This window comes from Bidens hawaiensis, unplaced genomic scaffold, assembly GCF_021521415.1.
Source record: "Bidens hawaiensis isolate Kalapana, Puna unplaced genomic scaffold, B.hawaiensis_p1.1 tig00001382_1, whole genome shotgun sequence".
NCBI classification, from domain to species: Eukaryota; Viridiplantae; Streptophyta; class Magnoliopsida; order Asterales; family Asteraceae; genus Bidens; species Bidens hawaiensis.
The window spans coordinates 2933772-2948819 of NW_027491078.1; the positions used below are offsets into that span (position 1 = coordinate 2933772).

The 15048-nt window shown below is 31.6% G+C and overlaps 1 protein-coding gene and 1 pseudogene across 2 annotated transcripts; both read left to right on the forward strand.

Annotated features, from left to right (window-relative positions):
- The first annotated feature begins 3533 nt into the window (after positions 1 to 3533).
- Positions 3534 to 5673, forward strand: LOC143573500 (cytochrome P450 CYP72A219-like). The gene is made up of 4 exons (XM_077058366.1): positions 3534 to 3807; positions 4068 to 4285; positions 4370 to 4614; positions 4858 to 5673. The coding sequence occupies exons 1-4, from the start codon at positions 3534 to 3536 to the stop codon at positions 5666 to 5668; spliced, it is 1548 nt and encodes a 515-aa protein (XP_076914481.1). The 3' UTR covers positions 5669 to 5673.
- A 4750-nt stretch (positions 5674 to 10423) lies between these two features.
- LOC143573509 (cytochrome P450 CYP72A219-like) lies at positions 10424 to 13543 on the forward strand (annotated as a pseudogene). Its single transcript, XR_013142442.1, has 4 exons — positions 10424 to 10697; positions 10860 to 11077; positions 12175 to 12419; positions 12511 to 13543. The product of XR_013142442.1 is annotated as a cytochrome P450 CYP72A219-like (transcript).
- The last annotated feature ends 1505 nt before the right edge of the window (positions 13544 to 15048 follow it).

Genomic DNA, 15048 nt, shown 5'->3' on the forward strand with positions numbered 1-15048 from the left:
TAATACGTTTTGATAAAACGTTCTGTTTTATTTGCAGGTAACGAACATTTTTAGGGTTAGATAATTAACTCAATTAGTTTGATATCGATCTGCAAATTAGTAGGTTTTGATTGCCGTAAGGAACGGGGGTTTAGGTTTTGATTGCCGGATTTGGGGGAATTTTGAAGAACAGCGATTTGGGGAATTGAAAGACTAGATTTGGGGGAGTATACTTGTACGTTCTGGACCGAATTACCCTTTTGATAACCGCCGTATAGTATCGTATTAATGTATCTAATAATTTAATCGTGTTGAATTGTACGTTCTGGATTATCGCGTACCTAATGTACGATAAGGTATTAGTGTACGTTAACCGCCCCCTACATATAACACTAGTCTTCATGTTCATACAAGTGAAATTTCTAAGTAGTTAACTTTAAGATCTCTATATGTCGTCATGCATATTCCATCGCTCTTCCTTCTTATACCATGTGTACCGGAGCGGCTTTAAGTAACAATAAGTGTGGTCATGTCCCTGCCATGTAGGCGCAGTGGTATTCACTAGCTAAACCAACAAATGTGTGCAATGATTTAACCAATTTATTTAAGTTTTTTTAATTAAAATATAAATAGATGTGTGTGATTTAGGGGTGTGCATGGGTCGGTTTAGGGCGGTTTTTTGCCAAACCCGTAACCATAACCGATATTGCGGTTAATAGATAACCATAATCATAACCGATCCGTCATGGCGGTTTCGGTTAATCGGTTTTAACGGTTATAGCGAGTCGTTTATGGGTTAGTTAACCGTGACCAAAATAAACTATCATTCCATATGATTGTGAACACCGAATAGTCGCTAACTGTATTGTGGATTTCAAATATATTTTCTTTTTTTATTGCAATTTATGGAATATACATATCTAATTGACATATTAAATAATTGAATGACAATTTGGATGGAAACCACAATAATGGAACATTGGAATGAATATGGTAACCAATATCACTAATATTATTGGCCTATATCCTAATAGGCGTGGAGAATTTTTTGCTGTAACAGCAATAAGTGTAAAAGTATCTTGCTCATGCATTAATTCTAATTTCCAAACCCCTTATTTCCCGATTAATAGTTACATAAATGGGGCGGCTCGGTTATGGCGGGTTTGGAATTAACATTAACCAAAACCGACTCACATTTAGCGGTTTTCAAAAATTCATTAAATTGACCCACCGGTTATATCGGTTATCGGTTAAAATCAGTTTGGTTATGTCGGTTATGGTTCGGTTTGCGGTTATGACGGTTAATTTGCTCACCCCTAGTGTGATTAGTTGAAAAATGTTGTTGCCCCACGCATTAGCCCATTTTCCTCCTCTCCCGACGCCATTGCAAATAACGCCTCCCCCTTTGGTGCCCCTCTCCCTCTCCGCATATATAATACTAGTTATATAGCCCGTGTCACACACGGGATAATTCAAATTATAAAATTATAAGTAAAACAAATAATTACATAGCGTATGTGAAAAAAAATGTATTACATCTATGCTTGTATCTATACAACGTGTACATAAATTGATTTTATTTATATCACAAAATGATTTTTTTAAATGAACTTAATAAACAAATACCTGTGTAAAAACGTACCCGAGAATGCTTCTTTCTATTGAAAAATTCTTTCTCGGTGTCATATATGTATGAAAGAATTTTGGTTATGACCTAATTTTAGAAATAAAACTTCTCATACGATAGTAGTTCTAACCATTCAGCCTAAATACAAAAGGAGCGTTACCTTTATTGATATATTTATCAATTTACCACCCATTAAAGGAAAGTAGAATATTAAGTTGTAACAATGGATGTTCTTCGAGAATTATGCTTTCCAGAGCTACACCATGAAAAATATTTTGATAAGTTTCAGTTGGCTTCTCGACTTTGTCATAATGAGAACATAAAAAACAACATGTTAACCCATTCAATTTTGTGAATATTTTGTTTCATTTGAGATAGTTTAGCATTTCATGCTTCCCACACGATGTTCTGATCACCATTGAAAGAAAAATTAATATTGACATAAATATTTCAAATTTGATAAAAAGTTAAGCATTGATAGGCATGGGGGTGGCATATCGAAAGTGTTTTCAATATTTTCTTAAATTTTAATAGTTGAGGGGAAAGTAGTCAGTTTGCCAAATCCCGAACCTTTTGATTATTTCAAAAAATGCCCTTAAAAATAAATTTGAAACCCGAATCATGTTTAAAATTTTAACTTTCATACTTTTGACATTTTAAAGTCAACACTTTGAACCCATAACAAATTTGACGATAAATCTATTTTGCATTCTCAAACTTTTAAAAATACTCAAAATTTTCATTTTTGAACCTAACAAATTTTGACCAAAATGTAATTAACTTGTACCAAACAATCTATTTACCAACTTTTGACCCATAAAATCAAATTTAAGTTCCACAAAAAAACCTGAAACAATTTTCATTTGAGAAACATGATTTGTTGTTGATTTTTGGAATTCACCAAGTATTTTGAATATATAGTAAAATAATATGCTAATAATTATATTTATAAAAATATGTAGATATTATATAAATATAGTGTAAAAGGAAAGTGAATAATTATTGATTTATTACATATATTAGGGTATATTAGTTTTGGAGGGAAAAAATTATGAAAATTAACCAAAACATGACAAGTGTTCACATTTATTTTACTTTATTATTATAGGTAGATTTGAAGCCAGCTTGTGGTGATGTACCGTTGTGTTAACACCCACTACATACACTCTTATTAACAAACTGTGCTATTATATTACATTTATCAAAATTCTTGAATATAAAATATTTACTACACACATCACAAAAATATAACCATCCAAACTCATGAACAAACAAAATATTATTAAAAAGTAACTAATTGTACATTATTATCAACACCACAAAGCAACAAATTTACTAGAAGAAACACATTATTATAAATTTAATAGAAGACTATCAATGTTAGCTACAAAATTATATATGATTCCTAGAATATAAATACATATAAAACATACATAACAAAAAGATAAACAAATAAATTAAAAGATATGTAAATGAACATGCATTTCCACTAATAGAAAACAACATTTATACGATTACTTGCTCTCGTATAACTTATCTTTAACCTGTTAGTCTATTATTAATACAGTTGGCTTTATGGTCCAATAATTTTAGGTGATTATTAAGGTTTGAGATCTTTAAAGTTTTAAATTCAAAACCTGACTCATAGTGGTTTCGCACAGTGATGGTTCCTCCTTGATGGTGTTGTTTAAGTAAAGCCCAACGTGTCAAAATCCCGGTTAAAATTCCGTCTCATAAAGATGCATCTAGATATTGAGGACAGTAGCAAACACTAAAGAAAAAAAAAAGTCTATTAGTTATTACTTAACTATTATAAATAATAATATATAAGATCAACTAGCACTCGATCCCATCGTCATCTGGGTGTTATAAAAGTCAACTATTTGTTCTTATCATCTCTCCGTTTTCTTACTCAGTAAGGAAACACATGGAAACAATGAGTAAAGTTGCAATCACCATTGTTGTAGCTGTGGTCTTGAGTTGGGGATGGAACTTACTAAAGTGGATATGGTTGAAGCCTAAGAAACTAGAGAAGTGGTTAAGAGATGAGGGGTATAAAGGTAACCCATACAAGGTTCTAATGGGTGATATGATAGAGTTTGCAAGTGTAGTCAAAGAAGGTAAATCAAAGCCTAGTCCACTCACCCATGATATCACTTCATATGCTCTCCCCTTTGATCATCATATCATCTCCAAATATGGTATTAATTCATCTAATTCTTCCGTTTTTTTCATACTTTTATTGTATTATGGTTGACTTTTCTCAATTTTAATTATGATCGTTGCTTTTAAAATGATAAATGAGAAGGCTAGGTAATGCATTATGTATTTCTTACAGTTTTCTATTTAAAATTGATTCTGTATTGGACTTGCAGCTAAGTAATATTGTTTCTTTAGTTTTGATTAAGAAATAATCATTTTGACAATGGATGTTTCACCAAATTATGAATTATTTGAATAGGTGAAAAGTCTTTCATATGGTTGGGGCCAACCCCAAGGATGTATATCAGGGATCCCGAGTTGATAAAAGAGATATTATTAAGATCGGTTGAGTTTCGGAAGCCACATCCCGAGCCCTTTCGAGATAGCATCATCCAGGGACTTCTTGTCACCGAGGGTGACAAATGGATCAAACATCGTAAAATCATCAATCCCGCTTTTAATCTTCAAAATCTCAAGGTTTGAGGCGTTTAATTTCCGTTATGTAATTTTAATTAATGATCAATATCTAAAAAACAAAATCACGGATTAATATGTACACAGATCATGTTCTCGGCTATCAGTTCAAGTTGTAGTGACATGGTACAAAAATGGGAACTACTAACCGTCGGATCAGGTCCCACAGAAGTTGACGTATGGCCGTATATTGATAATTTAGCCGGAGATGTGATTTCACGAACCGCTTTTGGTAGCTCTTATGAAGAAGGACAGAAGATATTCCGAATACAAAAGGAACAAATCGATCTTATTTTCCAAATGCTTATTATACTTCAAATTCCCGGAAGAAGGTTACAACACTAAAAGATCTAGTAATTTTAATAGCATTATGTTTCTAAATTTGAATTAGATTATTAGTATTATGATTTACTTATGTTTTGCCAACGAGCCTAAGCCAAGTACAATTTCCTAAGGTTTGTTTTGGTTTGTTTCTTGTATATATTGAATATTCACATCCATTGTAATTACACAATTCAGTTAAAATGTAGTTAATACTCATAGCAAATGTTGAATTAATTTGTTATGAAATTTAGGTTTATACCGACCCAGGCAAACAAGAAGTTTAACCAAAACGTGAAGGAGCTTCGATCTGTGCTGATGGCTATTATCAATAAGAGGAAGAAAGCAATCGAGATGGGAGAAGGTAAACAAGATGACTTACTTGGAATGTTGCTAGAATCAAACACGAAAGAGATTGAAGAACATGGAGTTGGAATGAGTATGGAAGATGTTATTGAAGAATGTAAACTATTCTACGTTGCTGGATCCGAAACAACATCAAATCTGATCGTCTGGACGATGGTGTGTTTGAGTATGCATCAAGACTGGCAAATCCGAGCCCGAGAAGAAATTGTTAATGTTTTCGGTGACAAAGAAATTTATTTTGAAGGTTTAAAAGACCTCAAGATTTTGACAATGATACTAAACGAGGTTCTTAGGTTATACACACCGGTAATCATGATGACACGCGCGACTCATAAGGAGACAAAGCTAGGAAACATGACGATACCATCAGGTGTGCAATTAGCGTTGGCCATGATGCATATTCATCATGACCCTGAAATATGGGGAGACGATGTGAACGAGTTTAAACCAGAAAGATTTGTAGAAGGGATCGTGAATGCGACCAAGGGCAAAGGGTCAAGCCCGTTCTTCCCATTTTCTAATGGGCCTCGTGTTTGCATTGGGCAAAACCTTGCGATGACGGAAGCTAAAATCGCCATGGTGATGATTCTGCAACGGTTTTCGTTTGAGCTTTCACCGTCTTATAAGCATTCTCCGTTCCCGGTGTTCACTCTTCCACCTCAGTTTGGTGCTCACTTGATTCTACGTAACATGTCATAAGTATTATCATTATACATAATTATTTATGTATAAATAACAATACTACATACCCAATTTCTCTTTTCTTTTCTTTTTTTGGTATTAATAATAGTACTACATTATTAATTTCCCATAATTTTATTGTTTAAATATGTAAAGTTTATATACTTGGATGATTTTGGCATAGGGCCGGCCCAACAGTTAATAAAAATAAGGCTTCCATTTGCTAATTTTTTTAAATACGCATACTAAATAAATAAAAGAGAGTTCATTTATAAACGAATTCTACATGTTGTCTCCTTGGTTAACACACATGCTTTTAGTGTGTAAGGCAACTTTCCCACCCAAGATGGATTCTCAATCTCAAATTTTTTTATTACATTTTTTTAATTGTTTTTCATTTTCTTTCCCACCTTTTCGATTCTCTTATGAGAGGCCCTTTTCTTTTTTGCCAATTGTTTTTCAGCAAACATAATGCATTCCATTTTAACTTGTATATACATTGAATTTGTATTATAAATTAATCACTTGTTTCTTTTTTAATAAAAAATTCATAATTTTCTAATTTTACGTACTGAATATGACAATTACATGATAAATAGAAAAAAAAAATATATTGCTATAAATTTTATAATTTCACCTTTCTAACTTTCGGTAAATAAACTGTTATTAGATCAACTTACTGTAATAAATCAATAGCTTCTCTAATTTAACTTACAAATTACAAGTGTTTATCGGTTTTAGTGTTCACTCAAAATAGCACTTTAGGCTTATTTGTTATTAAAACACATGATTCTGTTTTCTTTCCTTTTTTTGTTATATGATTTCACTAATTAGTATGAGATATAATTTTATGAAGTTGATCGCTGTTGATACATAACAGGAATATGCTTTACTAATGCAATACTACAATAGTACTATAAAAAGCTTATTATGATTGCTCTCAAACCCAACCACACGGGTAGCGTTCTGTAACAATGGAAATTAAAAAGAGGGCCTCGATTTTTTTTCTCGCTTTAGGTCTCCAAAATGGTTGGGTCGTCACTATTTTGGCACTAATAATTATGAATAATTAATAATTGTATAGGCAAGATCACGCAAACATTTTATCGAGATTCGAGCAGCATATGGTATGCATACCTTCAATGCAATGAATGAACGTCCAATTTTGTTCAACTCACCCCCAAGGTCACAAGTTCACACAATTTAAATAAATAAACTGAATTAGTTAACCTTAAAAAGTAGACTATGAGTGCGCAAGTTTGGTTTGTTCATTCAGCACATCATGGACATGTAGCCATGTAGGTAATACCACCTACTGATGATATAATTTCATGGAAGGTTATCAGTATTAAACTAAATTAAGTTTGTACTAGTTGTTGTGGCAATGACGACCCTATCATTTTGGTGGCCTAAAACTAATAAAAAATCCGGGCTTTATTAAAAAACAGCTTGTACTTTTCTTTTTATGCAGCCTATTTTAATTAGATGAATAAGGCAAAAATAAAACCAAAATAGTTGTACTTCTTTTTATGTGTTCTATTTTAAACAAAACCTTGTGGATGACAATTTTAGATTATCTCTTTAAAGAGTCAAAACAAAAAATAAATGTATTGAAACATGAGTGATTGAAAGATAATGAAAAACATTTTGTCGATAAAGCCACATGCATTGAACATTTTTAATATGGATATTTACAATTATAATATTTGTATATCATTCTAATATCGTAAAAGTATGAGCGTAATAATTTATAATATTGAATTTAATCTTTTAAACTCGAAACAATTTAGGGGGTAATTAAGGGAACTATTGTATTATACACTCTAGTTATCTAATTTAATTTTTTTAAAAGAAAATTGAAAAGTATTTGAGCTATTAGTTAAAATTATTGAAGTAATCCTTTAAAAAAATGTGATTTAAATTGAAAATATGGGCAATTTTAAAGGTATGGGAAGGCTAACATTGATAACTTGGATTGGGATTCGATCCCAAGATCTAGACATCCGGTAGTGAATAGAAGCGTGGCATTCACCGCTACACCAAATGAGTTTTGTGTCTTAAAGGAATCAACTTAATAATCTATAATATATATAAACGAAAACCCAAAAATCCAACGTGTTGCGATGTGGTCGCTCCCCCATTTTATGGAAGCCACCAGATTGCTTGATTTTTAAATGGAGACCTCTCATTGATTTAACCCAAATTCATGGGTATAGGTATTACCAAAACCAGATAGTTCTTAAACGGTTTATAACATCTCATTAAATTAAAAATTAATCTTACCAATTATATGATAGGAAAATACTATAAAATAGGGATATACTAAAATTTAATATCCAATTTTTTTTAAAAAAAAAGATATTATTTATAATTAATAAACAATTTTATAGTAAAAAACATAAGCGGGTCATGGGTCACCAAATCCAGATAGCTTTTAAACGGGTTATAACATATCATTTTTTTATGAAACCTTTCATCATCAAACCCCTAAGTATATTATTAACTTTCTTATAATAAAAAAAAATTAAAATACAAAAAGTAAATATTAAAAAACAAAAAATGTAAAACAACCATTCTCTCAAACTATCAGATTGCTTTATTTGTAAATGAAGGCTTCTCACGCATTTAGCTCGAATTCACGGGTAAAGGTCTCACCAAACCCATGTAGCTCTTAAACGGGTTATAACATTTCATTATATTAAAAATTATCTCATCAAATATTTGATATTAAAATCCTATAAAATAGGGATATATTAAAAATTAATATCCTATTTTATTTTTTAAAAAAGATATTATTTATAATTAAGAAACAATTTTATAATAAAGAAATAAATGGGTAATTGGTATCACCAAACCTAGATAGTTTTTAAACCGGATTATAGCATATCATTTATATTTGTGTAACCATTTCATCATCAAATCTCAATTATATTAATTATTAACTTTCTTACAATAAATAAAATTAAAATTCAAATATACATATATAAATATTGAAAACGAATAATGTAAAACAACCTCCGTAATACGGGGGATAAAATCTAGTTTTATATATAGATATATAATTTTTATTTTTATTTTATGAAAATGGGGCTTTAAAAATTTACGGGCCTAAAACCCTAGCTTTAGTATGATATGCATACGGGCCAGCCCTGTGTTGTGACGACACTAAATTAAACAAAAAAATAACCTGTCAATGCTGGAAGATCTTGTATGGCTTATAAAAAAAATTACCATATTAAATAAAACAAACATATACAGTACTGACAACATTTTTTTTAAATACGCTACCAACACAAAACAAAATATATAAATTAGTAAACGTTTAAAGTGAAGTAATTGTTTATATTAAGAAGTAATTGGTGTTGTGATGAGCTTTTAAATGAAGAAGTCAATGATTTTGATGGTGATATGTGAAATGAAGAAGATGCCCAGAATATTGACTACAATCATGGGTAAACGTCTGGTTGTGTTTATAATTAACTACTACAAATTTTATACATGTCTTTAAATAAAATTTATTTTTTTTATTTGTAGCGACTTCCGATTGAGTTTGCTCGAACGACTAGGTTAAACATGGCTATGGATTTGAAAATCAAGAATATGGAGGGTATTGAAATTGATGTCGAAATTCGTATAGAAAAATGTTAATGTTACAACATGTATGAAGTGTATGAAGTTGTCAAAAACAACAGGTTGAGTTTTCATATATCAGTTGTTACCACATATTTTTTAATAATTAGTTATCATGTATTAAACAATTAATTTTTGGTTGCATTCATCAACTATTGAATTAATTAGCAGGTGGGTCAATGACTGATTGATGATTCAGATGACCTTTAAAGAGAAAATTATTGAATTAATTTTGTTTGCATTTAGCAACAAAATTTAATTGGTTTCCAAAATCCTTTATTTATTAGTTGTTACCATATATGATATTATTATTGTTTGTTTAATTATGTATTTTGGTGGTGGGATAAGACTTAGTGACCATAAGATTCTGGGTTTGAATATCACAAGAGGGGTTTTTTCTTAAATATTGAGTTTCCTCCTGAACTGAAGGCTTGATGGTGGATATGATCACGTGATACCACTGGTAACATGATGATACTCCAGTGGTCCGTGAGTGATCCAAATTAGTCGTTCAAAAAAAAATTATAATGCTAAACATTTGGAAATTCATAAAAGGAACTTTAAGGAATCATAATTGGAAAACTTTTGATAACAGTAATATTGGGATATGAAATTATTAAATTACGTAATCTCCTAATTTGAATGTAAATATTTAACTTAATTTGAATTTCATTTCAATTAGTTTCTTTCTTTTATCTTATAAAGTTATACTTCGTAACTTACTTTTATTAAGTCATGATAGCTTTCTCTTCTTTCTCTATATTAACTGCAAAAAAAAACATCAACACACTCCTAGATTGTAATTATGTTATTTATGTTATACGTATTGCTATGTAATTATCAACAAACTCGTGAATTATAAGTTTATGTTATTTATGTAATTAACACATATTGTTATGATAACTGTATTTTTTTTAGATAATTTTTATTATTTTATTCAACTTCGTATAGTATACGAGTTTATGACCTAGTAGTATAATATAGTATCATATCTCATAGCACATATCATATAATAACAAATCGTATTGTTTCATATCATATCATAACATATTAGATAAACTACCACTCTATATCTAGAGGTGTTTTAAAAGTGAAAGAATTCTTCTTACTAATCATCTTTTTCCTTTTTTCTTGAAGAAAGACATGGAAACAATGGGTAAAGTTGTAATCTCCATTGTTGCAACTATGATCTTGAGGTGGGGTTGGCAATTACTTAACTGGATATGGCTTAAGCCAAAGAAGCTAGAGAAGTGGCTAAGAGATGAAGGGTATAGAGGTAATCCATACAAGCTTCTAATGGGTGACATGATAGAGTTTGCAACTCTAATGAAACAAGTTAAATCAAAGCCCATTCAAGTCACCCATGATATCACTTCATATGCCCTCCCCTTTGATCATCATATCATCTCCAAATACGGTATATATTCATCATTTTCTGTTATTTTCTAGTCGAGTTTTCTCCGTGTTTCATTATTAGTTTGAATCAGTTATGACTTTGATTATTGTTTTGAATGTGATACACGTTAAAATTATTTAGCCGCATCTCTCACACTCTCTTTTACCTACCACTTTTGAATAGGTCAAAAATCTTTCATGTGGTTAGGGCCAATACCAAGGATGTATATCACAGATCCAAAGTTAATAAAAGAGATATTATTAAGAGTAGATGAGTTTCAAAAGCCATATCCTGAACCATTTCGAGATAGCCTCGCAGCCGGACTTCTTGCTACCGAAGGTCAAAAATGGATGAAACACTGTAAAATCATCAATCCCGCTTTTAATCTGCAAAATCTCAAGGTTCGTTTAGAGAATACGCTAATATTGGATTTGATCCAACAGTTTTAGACTTAACTCATTATTTAGTTATGTTATTTTCATAGATAACAAATCTATAATTAAGCATTATCATACTTCTTTTTAATCTACCTATTTATTAAAGCAACACAACTTTCCATATGTCATTCAATTAGACTCTCCATATAGGATGCCAAGTGTATCGAACTCACTACCTTGCATTTAAAATGTTTATGGCTTACCAACTCAACTATGATAAATTGATGTTAGCATTCTCTTTTTCTTAATAGGTATAGTTTTAGAACCTTGCACTTTCTTTTATCACCCGTGTATCACACGGGCTCTATCCTAGTTAAATAATATAGTAATATGGTACGTATGACTACTAGAATGCTATCACTGCCAACTTCAATTATATTGTATTAGGGCAATTTAGAAACCAAGTATTGATGAAGGAGTTGGATAATCTTCTCAATAGGGTGTGGGTTCAAGCCCCGTGGTGGTAAAAAAAATGGTTTAATTTAAGAATAAAGTTAGAAAGTGTGTGAGTTATCGTTAAAAGAAAATATATAAAGGATCATTTTTTAAACGTGTTGATACATAGATGTCTTAGTTAGTAAGGGTATATAAGCAATGGTGAAGATTTGACGAAAACATAAGGAGGCAGACTCAATATGTATAAAACTTTTCATACATAAAATAGTGAGGCCGGGGAACAACCCCCCCCCCCCCTCCCCCTCCCCCTCCCCCTCCCCGAGTTACATTAAGTTGCGCCCCTGTATACGAGATGTTATTGAGTTACATATTCGGTTTCATCGGGATTTTTGGTTACACCGGTGCCGTTCATTGGGTAGTGGATTCAAAATAAATGTTAATCTAATGATAAATGTCCATCCTTAATACTACCAACTCCTCAGTTAAATAGATTTCCGTTGAAAAGTTCATGATGGGTGACTACAAGTAAATCTCTAGTTTAGCAATCAAAAACAAATTCGTAAATGATGATATTAACTGGTTTGAGGGGTCTGATGCTACATATCATCTCTCATACTCTCGACCGATATAGCTCTGAAACAATTCATTGGTTGATGTGTGCATAGATCATGTTCTCGGCTATCAGCTCAAGTTGTAGTGATATGATCCACAAATGGGAGCTTCTAACTGCTAAATCCGGTTCCACTGAAGTGGACATATGGCCATACATCGATAATTTAGCTGGTGACGTAATTTCACGAATCGCTTTTGGCAGCTCTTATCAAGAAGGGGAGAAGATATTCGGAATCCAAAAAGAACAAATTAATCTTTTATTCCAATCTATTAATATGATTCACATTCCTGGAAGAAGGTAACAAAAAAGAAAGATGAAGATCTAGTAATATTACTCGAATTATATGCACTTTCTAACATATGATCAATATATTGTTTTGAAACTTTAGGTTTATACCTACTCGAGCCAACAAAAAGTTTCAAAAGAACACTAACGAGCTTCGATCTATATTAATGGATCTGATCAACAAGAGAAAGAAAGCAATTGATATGGGAGAAGGTAAGCAAGATGACTTACTTGGAATATTGCTAGAATCAAATAAGAAAGAGATTGAAGAACATGGAGTGGGATTGACTATGGAAGATGTGATCGAAGATTGTAAACTATTCTACATTGCTGGATCCGAAACAACCTCGAATCTGATCGTCTGGACAATGGTTTGTTTGAGTTTGCATCAAGAATGGCAAATTCGAGCTCGAGAAGAGATTGTTAAGGTTTTCAGTGACAAAGAACTTGATTTTGAAGGTTTAAAAGACCTCAAGATTTTGAAAATGATACTAAACGAGGTTCTTAGATTATACCCTCCAGTGATCATGATGATGTGGGAGACACAAAAGAACACGAAGCTAGGTAACATGATGATACCTCCAGGCGTAAGATTAGCATTAGTCATGTTGCATGTTCATCATGACCCTGAATTATGGGAGACGATGTAAACGAGTTTAAACCCGAAAGATTTGCAAATGGGATTGCGCATGCAACGGAGGCCAAAGGGTCGACCCCGTTCTTCCCCTTTTCTAATAGTCCTCGTGTATGCATTGGACAAAACCTTGCAATGACAGAAGCGAAAACAGCCATTGCAATGATCCTGCGATGCTTCTCTTTTGAACTTTCACCATCTGACAAGCATTCTCCATTCCCATGGTTTACTCTTCCACCTCAATTTGGTGCTCACTTGATGTTACAAGCCACACCATTGGTTCCTAAACCTACATAGCTATGTACAATGAGTGTCATGCATCATCATGAGGGTATTATAACTTAGTGTTGTTTATTTTCTTCATAAACCAATATACCAGCATTGTTATTTCAATACTAGTAGACATTAATCAATATGAATTAGTCTCCTAAATCGATTCCATATACTTGTTCTTTTGCCCAAACAATCATAACATTTTGGTTACCGGATTATCAAACTGGTCGGTTTCGATTGAAAGATATGTCGATTATCGATTTTCAAGAATGAGATTGTGTTAATTTTTAGTTAAGATCTAGTTTAAGAGGTTAGTATAGACATAAATGAGCAGGTTGAGAAAATACTAGTTCAAATGTCGTAACAATGACAAATTAATGTCAAGGGCTTTTTTTTTTAACTACAAACTTCATTAAGAGAACAGCATAGAAACTTCATTAAGAGGCCGCGCAAACAACGAACAAGACAAGTTACAAAAACAACCCTTTCCATCTATTTCAATCTATATCTAAACATTTAGATCTATGTTTAATCCAAAAATAAACTTAACATCTTGATATCTCCAAGTATGTTGTCGATTTTGATGGGTTTATTCTCGAAAATTCGCTTGTTCCGAGCTCTCCAAATGCACCAAATTGCCACCATGATGATTGACCGGACCATTTTTCTTTTATATTCGATTTCCGGAACTTGATTATGGATCGCAAATATAGCCTGAATCGAAGAAGCAAAGTTCATAGGAATGTTGCACCACCTACTAATTTTATTCCATATCACCGAAGCCACGAAACATCCAAGCAATAAATGTTCGATCGAGTCAGCCGAAACCATAGATATTTGATAGTGAAAAATTATTTTATTAATAAATTCTAGTTAGTTGTTTGTTGGATGCACCAACTTGCTCTTTTCCTTTGTACTGAATCAAATACAAATGGTTTTATTGATAAAATTCATTTGTACGTATGTTTAGTAGTTAATTTTATTTGTACCGAATCAAATACAATTTTTTTTGTGTTTTTTTGGTGAGATAAGGCTCGATTGACAGAAAAGGAATAACCACGATTGTTAATCCTCTTTATGTGTTAATATCTACTTTCAGGTATTAAGTCTTTCACTAATTTATTAAAAACCAAATAGCCTTTTAATGACTTACTATTTAAAAAATATATATGCATGAAATAATGAGTTTTATTTTCTTTAATTTAAATTCCAGTTGCTATAGATTTTTTAAAGCTTTTTAAGTTCTTATGTATAACTATTTATGTAATAATACATGTGTCAAATTATCAATTACATAAATCAACTACTTAATAATTATACTATATATTAAAGAAAACTGAGTGCTACAATGATTGTCCAATCAGTGGTTGTCATGTATGTGGCAGTCACCAAGTTTTCTTTTTTATTTAAATATTTAGAAATTTGTTTCCGTGTTTATTTCTTTGAAAATAATAAAAGCAACAAAAAAGTAAGCCGGTGTAGTGGTGTTGCTAGATCCATGTAACATGGACGACCTGGGTTCGAACCTTTTCTAAGCTGTTTTTCTTTGTATTTTTGTGTTTTTCTTTTGTTTTTTGTTTTTTAAATAGATTTCATACAAAATCAAGCAACGAAAAAGTAAGGTAGTGTGATGCTTCGTTTTTAATTTGTATTAAATGTGTTATTTTGAGGTACTACTTTTTAGGTTTAGTTTTGGTACCGTAAAGAACGTAGCCGATATCAACCGAATTCGCG